Consider the following 15019-nt stretch of genomic DNA (forward strand, 5'->3'; position numbering starts at 1 on the left):
ACGTCACGAGTTTTAGTAGTTTTTGGCAAAGCAATTTTGGGAAAACACGTGACCATGGTGAGACACCCACGCTCGAAGCAGCTAGAACTAAGCTATTTTTAAAACTCTAGGGAAGAACTAGCTGAACTGAAGATTTTGCTTAAATTATTTTTAGAAATTTTACGGATGGGGGAGAGAGTGTCTTCAATCATTATCATGGCTCAACGTATATTTAGAAGAATTAGACAACACCAGTTAAACTAACTCAACGACATCATGAATATTGAACAGTATACAGCCTTGAATTAATTAAGTTCCAATTAAAATGGAAAAATGTACTACAATTTTTTTTAATTAGTTTCTTGAGGCTTGTTACACATATATACATCTAGTTACCTTACTAATTTTATTATAACTATTAATACCAGAGGATATGTACGTATATAACCTCACCCATTTCCTTTTGACACCTTCTCCGCAACGACAACAATATTCCTCATCATCATCCATAATTCTCCTTGTCGCGAAAAAATCATGACTCTTTGTCGCAATCGTAATCGCCGGAAATCACAATAAAAGCTCGTGAATCTCTTTTCAAAAGACGCGTCATTAAAAATAAAGAGAAATAATTCACTTCCAGTTAAAAATAATTCCAAATAAATTACAAGGACGTACGTCCAACTGGACAGAATTCACTCTAACGTAAGTAAGATGGACAAAATCCTGAGCAGCGTATTTAGAACGCGAGGAGACTGAAAAACCGCAGGAACCCGCTGCTCCGTCCGCGAGTTAAGAGAATTATGAATTTAAAACGATCCCGTACGTCTATTTTGGAGAAAGAACACCAGGGAGACACGAAACGAGGCGGAGAGACAAAAAAAAAGTCAGATATTTCGCATTTTTGGCAAGCTAAGTTTCTCTCAGCGGATGGAGAGACGACAAACGTGGGAAGTTATCGCGCCACGGACGCTCAAGAGCAAAGAGACGACTGTTTTGAAAGAGCAACATTGGAAGGATGCTTGCTAAAGAGGGAGAACTTATATTCATCCTACAGAAAAAAAGAGGGTGGCGCTTATAGGCGTCTCTAGCTTCCTCAATATACGCAAGGAACGAGAACAAATCCAGCTAGTCTCCAGATTGCGTAAAAATACATTTATAAAAACTAACGCGTCCCCCTCCCCCTTTTAAAAAATTGGGGAGCCTTGCATGCCGCCAAGCAGTCTGGTATGGGTTCCCGGCAGGGCCTGCTTTAAGACTGACTGAGTCAGGTACCGTGGGTCCCTTTTCCTCTCGAACTCAATGGAGTGAGTGAGTCAGAGACACGCGTAACTCCCAGCCACTTTATAACAAAACCAGTAAGCCAAGGACCCTCTTACACCATAAACGGAACGGGATGGTGTAGCTAGTGGTGGTAGCTCGGCGATATGGTGTCTCCCATCCCTAGTTACGTATATATGGTAAAAGAGATGACTACATCGAGGAAGGAAAACGACCAAAAAATCTCATTGTGCAAGGACTGTGAGAACCATTTCCGAGAACAATACATCATTCTTTCGATAATATTAAGGGTGAACAAGGGTCCCAAGCCCCTGTAAATACGGCTTCCCATGGTATTCCAGCTACCATCCTAGTTTGAAAATACATCCAGAAATTGTAGAAATAATGGCCCTGGATGTATTGGGTTTACAGAATTCAATAGATGAGATTATGGGTGGGACTATAGCTAGTATTGGGGATTCGTCAATGTTCCGGGTGCTGGGGTCCAAGCCATAGGATATGATAAGGATTAAGAGAGCTAGAAACGTATGGAAATAAATGGTATGCTTGTTAATTAAATTCTACCATGCCCTAATAGATATTTCAATTTGAACTTATACCGAAATGAAAGGTTGGATCGAGTTCACGTCGGAATATAATAAAAACAAGCAAAACTCGTCAAGAGTAAGAGGCTTTTTCCATTAAGTTTGTGCCAATCGGAGTTTGCTTTAAATTATATTTTTGGCGTAATTAGAATGGTAACTATGGTGACGGTGAAAAGTGCGAATGGCGGGATACGTATTTCTTCTTCGCGTTGACCCAAAAGGGCGTCGCGTGCCATTTACGAGCGTGGCAACTACGGCGGCAAAAACAGAACAAATATAAGAACTACACGCGCTCCTCTAGTCAAGAGGCCACAACTTAGGCCTTTTTTCTTCGTGTTTGAAAGACCAGCCGACCATGTGACAAAACAAAGAGAGAAAACGTATGTTTTTCGCCCCAATGATTTTAATGGTTTATTAGGTGCATGCATGGTGGAAATAAGCTTAGATTCCCAATGGAATTTCGTTATTTTATAACTGGTAACATTAAGGGTGAATGTATACCCACGCAGGCCGGCTTTTAATATAATTCGCGGTATTGGTGTGTATGAATATCGCGTCCAACCCTAAAACAAACCTAATGTAATAATGAAGACTCCTCCCAATTGTTTAGTTATAATATACAAAGTGAAAGAACGCGACTGAGGATGGGCGTATTTGCTTAGAAAAAAAAAAGAACCGCCAAGAATATCACGTCGTAAATTCGATGAAAATAACAACCCACGTGACGTCTCCAACGGAAAAGAGAATGTGAAATATGTTAATTTGACAAAAACACCGAATTCCAATAACAACTGTTACCAGGGTTTTCAAAATGCATAAAAACTTTGTAGCGCCAGAACGCAATTGTGTTCAATTGTCCTTTTTCTAACAGCACCAAATACTTGGGCCTACAACAGCCAGAGCGTTTGGGACATCAAAAGCCTCAACATTTAAAAGCAAGTAAGTATTTGGGACTACGTAATTCATATTTCAGCATGCAATACTTTTAAAGAAAAATTTGGGTGGGTGGTTCCTTCTAAATTTGTTTCTAATCGAGTTAGGAATTAAAGAAGAACGCTGATACAACAAACGAAACCGGGGGTGTCGATATTTAAACCCTTTAAGGATTCTCTCGACATGTTTATACAAGATGCCAAGACATCCTACGCGAGACTTAATCGAAACTAAACTCCCCCAGCAGCAACCTAGCAAGAAACTAAACCATATGTTTGAGTACCACCAAAAAAAAATTAAACCCTTTATGAAATATTTTACCCCTCAACTCTTTATATCTGAAAAGAAATGTGAAATTGGGAATAGAAGTAGAAGAAGATAGTCGAATAATTCGTGACAAAACATATTTCGCCTACATTATATCTGATTATGCAAAACACCACCTGGAAACTCTTCTACTGTACTTTACGTTCGCTTAAAGAGGCTCCAAGATATTCTAATGCAAATTTCTGCTCTCAAATAAAAAACTAAATGGACCCCTTGCTCTAGACTAGTAGCAGTAGCGTGATGGAAAGAGTTGATACATTGTAAGAGGACACTTCAGGGGATTAATTTTTCGTGGGTATTTCAACTTTTTTTTACATCTATAAACGCTAATGGTAAGGGAAGCGGCAACTACCTGCCTTTAAGGGTGGAATGATACATAGTGGTACAACATGGGGTGCTGTATGGTAAACATTGATATCCTAGAAGGGGTGCCAGACGAAGATATGAGGGACATCGATCAAATTAGAGGCCACTTCTTTTTTTTTTAAGTTGAAGTTCCATTCACAGTTTAGGGGAAGCGATAGACACTTGCATTAGTTAGTTACAGGGAAACCAACACACAGATGCGGGAGGTAGGCCGCCATATTGGGTTATTTCCTTGATAACAAGAGGCAACGCTAGACGGAGCCCGAGTGTTCACTACACTCGCACTGCCTCTAGCGGTGTTTCTAGGCGCCTAGGAAATAACCCAAGAAGGTGACCTCTTTTATCCCTGTGGTTTCTGCTTCTCAACTGGATTTAATAGAACAGTCTATACAGATAGGGTTCGCGTAATAATTTCTAAATAGTACCAAGTACGTTATAGTCACATATTTCTCCAAGATTATAAAGAAATATATATATATAAAATGTATCGCATATGGACAGAAACTACTACAGACCTGTCTGGGTTCCTCTCCCGACGGAAGCCGTTCGATGGCCGGTAGTTCGGAAAGCAAGCTGTACTTCCGGTCGTAGACGCACCGGTGTAACTGCCTGTCCAACATCCGGAAATTGTCGTAGCTACGTCTTACGGTCCAGCAGCGAGTGTTGCTGGTTATCTGAACGCAGAGCCACCAACCACCTTCGTTCTCCTTATCAGCGCCACAAGCAGGAACGACGAAAGCCGGAGACTTGTTGCCACCACATCCACCGCCGCCAACACCACCACCCTCTTGCTTCTCATCCGACAAACAAACCTAACAACCGACCAAAACAAAGAATTATTGATTTTTCTTTTTTTTCTCTTTCCCATTTTACTAAAATCATTAAATGGGAGTTTAGAAACACGAGGGTTATTGCCCCCTCGACGAATATAACTGAAGAATTATTTAGGCCTAAATGAAATCCCATTAAATCACCTTTGAAGAATAAATAAAAAAACCTAACGTGTACCTTTAAAAAGGTAACCTATAATTAGTTCTTTTTGAAAATATGAAAGGCATCTATCTAAAAATACAATTGAAGTTGCCACCATGTTTGAATTAATTTTTATGCCCAAATATAATAAGGTTGTTAACCATTTACAGAGCGATGAGGTCAAAGGTCAAGGGGATATTGCAGGGTTAAGGGGACGCCATTATAACAACACCAGTATTAATTATAGAAAACTGTACTAGGGTTATTAAGCGATACCCAATAAAACTCAAACCCAAATCCACTCAATCCATGGACAGTATACTCAGTAAACTCATCTAAAATTATGGGTTCTTCATTTCTAGGGGTTTTCTTTCTTTTGGTTCACGATTTTTGAACAAAAAAGGGCCATACTTGAAGTGAACCCGGGTAAAAAGGAGGAAAATCACTTTACAACACTAGGTTGAACTAACCACGAACATTTACAAAAAATAATAATAAAACTTACTTTGAGAGGCCCAAGTTCGACGTGTTCATAATGGAAATGAGCACATTCGTCTAATTTGGGGAATCGGCTGGAACCTTCTTGAGATCTGTTTCCAAAAGAGAGTAAGTATAAGCAACATTAAAAAAAGGTACAAAAACAACAGCAACAAAAGATCCCCCCTACTACCACCAACAAAATTATTTCACTATTTTCTAAAGAATGAAAAGGAACCACCAGCACCGTGCGCACCAAGGTTATTTTTCGATGCTTTTGTAAAAGAATGGAATACAGAAACTCCAGGTAATTTAACGACTATTAGGGGTATATAGGAAGGGAAAAAAATAAAACATTAACGTTTGGTTGGCCCTTGACAGCCCCATATAGCTATCTTAGCCCGCTATGACGCGTTGAATAGCGCGTTGATTCGTTGAATGCAAAAAAGAAAAGGCGCCCACATTAAACGAGTGTTTCGGTATATATATATTTATACCTTGGAGGTTAAACTTGGGTACCTAATGACGCGAAAATCCAGGTTACCTTGATGGTGCGCGGTAAGCGTGATGATGTCATGTTCAACTATTAACAGTAAGCACAGTACGTCAACATGATGAAACACTATTAAGTTGTTTTTTAAATGTAGGCCTACCTATATTTCCAGAATTCTAAAATATCTCAACATTTATTTATTAAAATTCACTTAAAAAAAACCGCTCCTAAAACTTTTGAAAGATATTCAAAAGATGAAGGCGAATATAAGCAAAAATAAAAATAATTTTTTTTTTAAATTTTCAACTCTTGATTTCGTTTCGGTACATTGATTAAAGTCGAGTATTTTATGTACTTAAAGCGTGTTTCCCCTTTAATTTTCGTGTCCTTTCAAGAGCTTTTCCTCGAAACTTTAAACGACCGAGACTTTGAATCGAGAGAGAGAGTTGATGAAAGAATGAAACAAAAATTACTCCTTGATATATATTTTTTAAGTATATATAGAAAATTACTAGACATTAGCCTTGAACGACTAAAATGTGTCAACCCGACCCAGCATGCAATGCAACTTTAGGTTTTCGACGGTAATTCGAATCGACTTTCTATTTCATATTTTCTTATTTCTTTTTCAAAACAAGAGCCTATTAGTGACACGCCACTCGATGGTGGTAATCGGTACTTGACGACTTAATGGCCAAAAAAGAAAGAGATAAGCGAGTTTGTCTTTATCTTTTCTAATTTCTTTCTAAAGATCAACTAGCAGACGACGGGTCAAGGGAGCTGGAGGTTATTGTGTATATATTAAATTTAATATTTAAATGTGATATTGTTTGAATGAAAAAATACAAATTGTAGATAACGTGTTGACCGTGAAATTATAATTTGTTTAATAAATAGAATTTTGAGGAGAAAAGCTTGGGTTTTAAAGGTTTCAAATTAAAATATAATTAACATTTAGTTTTGCCACGAAGCCAACCAAGGCTTAAGGAAGAAATCCACCCATTGAATAATTTTCTTTAAAAACACTGGTTATTGAAGTTAAATAAAATAAAATTTATTTTAACATTCAATTTACTCTAAGTAATTAATGTTTAAGTATTATAAATTTATAGGTCCCTCTTTTAACAGGAGGAGGGGACACCCTAACCTAAATTCTATTTTATTATTTTGATTATTTATAACTTAATTCGTGCCGGAGCTTTTATAGGTAAAACTTGTGTAGTGTCAGTTGAATGCTTTTAACCGTATACCAACAGGGAAAAATACGAACTGCCGTTAGAGGTATACTGTACCTAAATACTAAACTAAACTAAATAAAAATTTAGTCAATATTTACTCTTCCGGTTAAGTTAAAATAAGTTTATGAATTGAGCTTGGAAAAAATAAACTTGGGATTTTGTAAAACAGTTATAAAATTTCTTCCTAAATATATTTACGATTTTTTCAAAATGCAAACATTAAATAGAAAGCTGATAAATAGTTTTTGTGATAAATATGAAATAATAACTGTTTTTTTAAAGCAATAAACCCGACCTGAATTCATTGAAAGACTCACTTTTACGTCGTTGCGAGAGAGAACGCAGTTTTAAGTGCCGAAAATGTAATATAAACTTTTCTTTTCAAAAATATGAATTCCATTTAGTGCCCAATTGCGGTAAGAAAGATATTACATATACAGGGTGTTTCTGAAAACAGTGGCCCGGACAGCAAAATGGAAACTCAAAATTGATTTCCCAAAGAACACTGCCCCTTAATTTATAGCAGACATCTCAGAAACACCCTGTACATATAAATATATCTGTCCTTTTGTTGAAAACGCGAAGAATCCAAAATTTCATTTCGAAAATTAAACTCTGCGAGAGTATATACTCTAGTTTCAAAGTCATAAATTTGCGGTGAAAACGAGGTGACATTTTCAACAAAAGGTGTATATATATATATATATATATATATATATATATATTACTGGAATTTCTCTTATTATTATTATTACTACCGCCGTGGCTAGTTCAAGTATAAACGAACTCCAGAATCTAGATTCACCTTTTATATCGTTTCTATATTAAAATATTCGTTGGTACGCGCCAAAATTACGTCACGTCCAGAGGGTGGATATGAAATTTGACATGAGTTAAATAAACTGACCTAAAAACGGACGATAACCTAGACGTTTAGGCTAATTTGAAATTAAATTTGAAAAGCACGTGGAATTTTCTATTTTCGCGCCAAATTCTGACTGCATTTTGAGTTGTCAAATTTCATTTGATTTCCTTAATTATTTTTAAGATAGGCATATCTGGGATTTGAAAGTCAGATTGTCCCCGTCCTGGTTCTGACATCAGTTCACAACTGATGACATCACTCTCATTGAATTCCTAATTTGAAAAGAGGCCCGGGAGTTTGGTTACGACTTTGTGACCCTATACTACGGTCCTACATTGAAGCCTTAAGCCTTAAAGGGCTAAATTTATCGGAGTGGTATCGTGTGACGTGAAGCTGAAGCTGAAGCTAAAAGGGGGTAGAGATGAAAGATAGATCCTCCATCGTGATCGAAAAAGGGGTTGTTGTTTCATGGAACTTTTAACACTTGTAGGGACAGGAAAACCGGAAGTTTTGTAGTGACGTTTACATTAAAGGGGGCTTATCCCCTTGGACCAGTGTTGTCAGGCCATTTGTGAGTCAAGAGATTGCACAGAGATAAAGACTAGCACTTCAGTCCAGTTCTTGACTAAATTAACTTGAAGGAAGAGGGTCTGACAACACTGCACTAAGTTCGGTGCTGTTTTCGGGTGGTTAGCAAAAAATTAAAATCTCCATTTCTGGCCCTATTTATAATTATAAAGTCCATGTGGAAAAGTTTCTTTCGTCACCTATTCCTCGTTCTGATCCATTTTGACAGAGAGATATGTTCAAACCGAGGAGATAAAATGAAAATCCGAAGAGAAGGATCAAATTACCAGTCGGTTTCACTATTCATTATATTTCCCCGATTTTACTCCTTTTACACATTGACGCCAGCAACAAAATGTATTCGCTTTAACTTGGGTAATAAAGTGGAACGCTAAATGGAGAGAGACGCTTCCCTTTCTCCTAAGTTATCCTTCATTCAAAGAGACGTCACAAACAACAAATACACGCTTAACTCCAACGTAAATTACCGAACTAGCGGTTCCACATTTTATAAAATTCTTCAAATGAAAAGGGATGGTTTGTAACTTGGTAAAGGTGGCGAGATCCTTAGTGTAGAAAGGCCTGAATTTTCGACAATTCCCGCCCAAAATTTCGACTCGAAAAATGGGCCACCACAAAAGTTTGAACTTTCCTATAGATATAACACCCCCGGGTCAAATTCGAGTACCTTGGTAGCACTATAGGCCTAGTCTTGCTTTGATCCAAGTATGGTAAATAAGTTCGGAGGAATTTAAACACTTAAGTAAAAAAAAAATAGCGTAGGAAGGTACAGAAAAAGTCGCGAATTGTTTTAAAAATTATACAGTTATTTGGGGAGAGGGTGAGATGGCTTTAAGTTAGGTAAACGAAACAAAATTGCATATATGCGGGTTTTAAGCAAAAATGGCATGTAAAATAGGAACACGGGCACGTTCTGGAATTCATTATTTTACGTTGCTTTTAAAACTGAACACCAAGAAACGGATCTGACCGAAAATACAAATACTACTCGACTATTACCCATGGACTTAAGAAACTCTACGCAAAAACTGTTAACTTTGTCGATAGAAAAAAAACAAGGAATGTGATATTAGTACATCAAGGTCAATGAGGATCTGCATTTCTTCTGGTACATTTCACACGAAAAAACACTTCTTCGCAGGTCCTCTTTAACATTACAAAGTCCTTGATTATCTAGTTTAAACGTGCAGGGGTAGGATAGGGGGGATGGAACAAAAGGAAATAAACAATAGTTTATGTCAACAACTAAGTAGTGCTGGCGTGTTGTTAAGGAGGATAGTTTGTCTTGTCTGACACGCAGTGTCTAGATCTCCTTAGTCCTTGACCGAGGAAATACAAAAAATGAGAATGAAGGGAGGGTAAGGATATGATAACGGAAAAACAAAGTGGTGATGAAGGTGACCTTCCGTTCCGATCTTGACCTCTGGACGAGCCCCTTTCGTCCAAAAAAAATTAAAATAGAGACGGATGCGTGAGTGAGGATCGCACACGAAGGATGCCAACGATTAAAGGTAAGATGACAAGCATTTCCATCAGTTTGGGAAAATTATCTATCAGGCTTACAAAATTCCACCTTCCATTTAGGCCTAGATCTCAACAGATCAGTCACGAGTTCCGTTTAAGAGCATTTTCAACCATATTTTTAAGAAGTACCATTTGCTTCAAAAAACAATTTTAGCATTTTTTTTTTATTTACTAAAATTTCAAAACGAGGCGATTCAGACGAATAAAGAATAAGAAGTTTTAAAGTTCTGGCGCGTCCGGGGTTCTCAATTAGCATTAATAATAATATTCCCCGGATAGCGGGATGGAGTGTTCCTCCACACTCAATTCGAGGTCAAAATGACTATAGGCCCTAGTATAGCCTCTTGGAAAAACTCTGAACTCCACATAATCTGGGATGTAGCAGTTTGGCGGTTCCGCGTGGGATGGTGGGAGATAGACGCTGGAGCCAAGCCACCATTGGCCGTTTTAAGTTTATTATTCTTTTGTTCGCGGTCACGAAACGATAGAGAGAGAAAGAAAGAAGCGTTCTCTTCCCTAGATGACTAGCCAGCCAGTCCCGCGTCTAACGAAGCCAAATTATGGTAATGAAAAGGAGACGAGACCCGAATTACTTCCGCTAATTTTCGTTTCGATTCGCTAGATGATTCTTAACGCCCATTCAGACTAATATCTTTACTTTCAAGTTGGTGAAGTCGTCGCTTTGCTTAATTACTTATTTAGACACTTGAAATGGACAACGTAAAATATTGGCGGGTTTAATTTTGAAAATTTTCAATTTCATCTAGCAGCGTCGAGATGGCGCCACCTCCTAAGCGCCTTTACTTAGCCATAGTTCACTCGATCGTGCCATATACTGACGCGTGATCGAGTGAGCTATGCATTAGGAAACGATATTCCCTTGGAGGGTTTTATCATTTAGTATTCGAAAGTCGACTCGTTTTAAATCGTCCGCTCCGTCGTCTGAACAGGGAAATGAACGTACCTTTTCGACCGACAGGACGTAAGATTTTTCTACAGTCTGAATGGGGCTTAAGTATAAAACCAGAAATGCCAAGAGATATCTCCACCAAGGTTCATAACATAATAACGATATTGGCCATGACATAAAAATACACTCGGTTTAAAAAGATCTTACCGTGGATGTGTTTACTTATAAAATCAATAATTTAGGCTTACCGAGTTAGATGTTTGATTCGAACTGAACCGGGTTGAAAAGCAATGGGACTGTTGGGTCCTCCACGTTGATGGATCGATTCCATCGTGTCCGAAACGGAACACATGCCACCCTGAAACGGGAAACGATAGAGAAATTCAATTTTTGGAAACCATTTTTCTTTAAGCATACGCAATGACGTCAACAGCCAAAAAGGTTTCGTAAGCGATAAGCCGGGATTAAAGATAAAAACGGAGATAAATCGATAATAATAATACTTTGACAGTAAAATAAGTTAAATATAAAATATCTAAAATCCCAAGTCGGGTTTTCCTATTGAATTTTTCGGAAAACTCTTATTAAATTTTAAGTAAATAATAAATAAAAAAACCTACTGAAGCGAAAATGAAATAGAGAAGTTGATTTTATAGAGATAGAGATTTATAACAAAAACAATTCACAATACAGAAAACGCGTCATAGCTGGAAGAAAAGAATGGAATCTCTTTATTATTTTCTGGTCCAAAACACCTTAGCCGTTAAAACTCGCAAACAAACGGTATAATTTTCCCTCGCAGCTATAAAATACAATTGAATATGGACAACATATCTATTTTTAACAGAAAAATTCGCTTTTAAGATTAAATTTTTATTTTCTGTGGTGAGAAAAGAAATGTATTTGATGGTTTTGAGATGAGTTAGGATCTAAGGTCTAATTTATGTCTTAAAATAGATCTAAATGGGCCAATAAAACAATGGAGCTACCACTAAAGCTACAAAAAAACGAAGAATTATCAGTGTTTCGAAACTTTAAGTTGATGCCCAAAATTTTAAGATTACATGGTTGTTTAAAAATTGTTCGAAATCAAGATCTAACAGTGAAAAAATAACACAAACGTAACAATAACAATGGATGAATAGTGTTAAATACAGCTTATCTTGATTACTAAACATAAACGTTACTAGCTATTTTTAAACGCAATCCTAAATAACCCTTTCACTTCACACTGTCGCGCATAAATTGGAATTTAGGCTCAGCAACGTAGATCTGGCGTATCTTTAAGCTTTATAGCACGACGGTCTATGGGCAATTAACACTGGATGCCATCTCTACATTATTTGGGGAAGTGGGGGGTGGAAAGCGGAAGAAAAACAACTTCATTTCTGGGACAGTAAGAATTCCGCTGACTGGGGAGATCGGAATCTTCTGTAGTCTGGTAGAAGAAAATGCAATCACTTCTACTGGTGCAGACTGCAAACCTAGCTAGCTAGCAGAGAGGTCACCGTACGTTAACCCCTACACACATACTTTCTCCTAAGCCTTGGCTCGTCCCACATACCATACTGTCAGATAACTAAGACAAAAAAGACGGGGACTAATCTAGCGAGGAAAACAACGTTATTTTAATTTGAGTAAGGCGGGAAATTCTTTCGCGCACCAGTCCTTTTAAATCTATACGGAAATACATTGACACAAAAGCGAGAGTCATTGCAAACGTTCGCTAAGCCTTGGTTTTGATGTAAACTAACTTACGAAAAAGATCTGTTGGAAAAGGCACCGGTGCGGGTTCAAATGACGTGCTTAATTAAAATAACAAAAGGAAGAAGGAATATGCTAATCGCCCTGCCTAGCTGCCACTCGTTAAAAATCGTGGTAAACTGCGGTGGTTTACAAGCATGAGAAAACCCCGCGAACCCCAAAATAAAACGTTCCTTGAAAAGAAGGAAAGCTGGTTGGCTCGCAATTCAGATAGACTATTTCGGTAGAGAGGAAAGCAGCTTACCCCATGCTATGTACTGATTAAAATGAAAACACAAGGTCGCTATAGATCATTTCAAAATTTTCCGCGTTAACCCAGCAACCACGCAGTCAATAGATGAAAACTCTACCAGGATAACCTAAATTATTATAGCAATAATACCAGCGCGTGTCTTCAATCGAAACAGTCTATGGATTCCATTGAACTTTGAGACTTATTTTTAACCTTCTTGCCTCGTCTCAGGCGGTGGTGAAATCAATTAAGGGGAGCGAATTAGCCGGACCCTCTTCTATTAGCTAATGACCGCTCTAGAGCTAACCTCTCCCTTCATGATTAGAATTCCGTTGAAAATAAGGGAAGACGAAAGAAAGAAAAAGGTTTATAAATAGTGCCCGGGGCCCGTTTTGGTTGCTATTTTTAAAACCGCACGCGCCTAGCTAAGTTGCGCCAGCGACGGCAGATTTCAAAAGAGTATCGTACTACCATAAGTTTACAAGATATGTTCCATAAGTATAAGAGCTAGTTCGAGAACGACAAGAGAGGATTTAAGTCCTACACTCGGTTAATTAATTTTGCAGGACTTCCATCTTTTCCTATTTAATCTGCATTTTACTAAGCCTTTGACAGCAGCGCCTCACCAGGCGTATGTCGCTTTACGTATCTAATCTATAGATAGTTTTCACACATGGAGGATTCATACCATTTACACCAGGAGGCCGGGCTATCTGGCGGACAAAAACCCGTCTGCTTTTGTCCTCCAGATAGCCCGGCTTCTTGGTGTAAATGGTATGAATCCTCCATGTGTGAAAACTATCTATGACCAACCTCACTCACTTCATGACAAGCTCCAGTTTGTAACCAGTGACAAACTTATGGATGGAACATATCTTATGAACTTATGATACTAAGTATAACAGAGAAAGAAGAAAACCCATAAAAACTCGCCTCTCGATTCTCAAACGCATCACAAAAGGAAGGAACAATACTAGTTTTTGTATCCTCTATCTCAGCACGCGTGTGTTGCTTTCAATTTAAATTTGACATTTTCCTCATTAATTATGAAATGAAAACCCTATATATATATCCTATTTTTAAAATCGGTTTCTCATTTGTCTCATTCATTCATAAATAAAAAAGAAACCTGAAACGTATCTTAAAACAAAATTGAACATAACATTTTTCTTTCCTCTTGTATGGATTGTTTGAAAGCTTTGAACTTAGCTGACCTTTGAACTTAGCTGACCTTTGAACTATAATAGTAAAAAGAAATGATAACACGATGTTATGTTTCCTCTGACCTTTTTTATTTATTTCGTTTAACGATTGAATGTTGGGGCGGAGTTAAGAAATAGAATAAAAGAAATCCGATATCAAAATAGCGCTGAGAGAAAGCTAAACTGCAGATAAAATTCGTATTACCAGTGAATTGACTTTGGATTAATACCAAAGGCATTTAAAGAAGCCTTTTCTAGCTAAGATTTAGTTCTAAGTTCAACTGATACCGGTATATATAAAGGAACTTAAGAAACCGATCGAGTCAATCTTTGACCTATTTGAGGAATAAGATACCGAGTCTGAGACACGCGGTTCCGCCCCCATCAAAGTTCATCCCAATTTTATTGTTCAATATATAGAAAGGTAAGTACCACGCGTTTTCTGTATTGCTAACCTAAACTTACGTAGTTTTAATTCTACAGTAGGTTTGCTAGTGATATAAACTATCAAAATATACCTCCATTTTTATCTCCCAAAAAAGAAGCATTTATCGGTCCGCCCCTAGGGTTCTATGTTAAATTTTGCTGCTAAGTTACTTTTCTTATTCTCGCTTTTTACAAAATAAACAGGTAAACAAGTTGCTAAAATGATTGCTACCACGCTCATGCCAAAACTGACACCCCAAAGAAAAAAAAATATAGATATAATGGTAACACCATGCAACTTCCGCCTTTCAATCCGGACAGACAAAGAGACAAGTTTTTTGCCTGACTAAAATAACATTTCCGGTCAAAAACGTTTTGAGAAGCGACACGTAACGTTATATTTACGTATACACTAGCATTATAAGATCTATGCACTGCCATTACTATGTTAAACCTTACAAAAAAATAAAACTTCGTTGTCAAGATAAAGGTCATAAAAACTATTTTTTCCAACGTAAGTTTTTAGTTGAAGGAAGGTTAGATATCCATGGTAAATTTCAACAGAATAGGGACGATGGTTGGTATGTTTTACTACACGGTATGGACTAAAGGTGATTTTTATATCGCACGTCTTTCAGGGGGTGTAACTTGTCACGCCTAAGCGAGAGACATCGCGGAGAAAAAAAGAAAAAAAATTCAAACTTAAAAAAAAAAATATCCTCACGAAATCATAAAATTGTGTATATTTTTCTTTCACACTAACGTAAGAAGAAACCGCTTTACAAATTAAAGGAAAACAATTTTTACGAGTTGCGCGACACTGAACAATGAATGATAAGCCAAGAAGATCTAGGACGAACC

General features: G+C 37.4%; 1 protein-coding gene across 5 annotated transcripts in view; it reads right to left on the reverse strand.

The window, feature by feature from the left end:
- The window catches only part of CdGAPr (GTPase-activating protein CdGAPr), a 78931-nt gene that overhangs the window by 20771 nt on the left and 43141 nt on the right, over positions 1 to 15019 (reverse strand). For all 5 annotated transcript variants that reach the window (XM_089843602.1, XM_089843601.1, XM_089843599.1 and 2 more), the window contains 3 exons: positions 10783 to 10892; positions 4945 to 5029; positions 3983 to 4279 (listed from right to left, as the gene is read on the reverse strand). In XM_089843602.1, coding sequence (XP_089699728.1) covers positions 3983 to 4279; positions 4945 to 5029; positions 10783 to 10892 — 492 coding nt within the window. The remainder of the gene's footprint in view (positions 1 to 3982; positions 4280 to 4944; positions 5030 to 10782; positions 10893 to 15019) is intronic.

The sequence above is a fragment of the Phalangium opilio genome, unplaced genomic scaffold (assembly GCF_054372755.1).
Source record: "Phalangium opilio isolate 3A_F unplaced genomic scaffold, DU_Popi_V2 ptg000070l_1, whole genome shotgun sequence".
In the NCBI taxonomy this organism is placed as follows: domain Eukaryota; kingdom Metazoa; phylum Arthropoda; class Arachnida; order Opiliones; family Phalangiidae; genus Phalangium; species Phalangium opilio.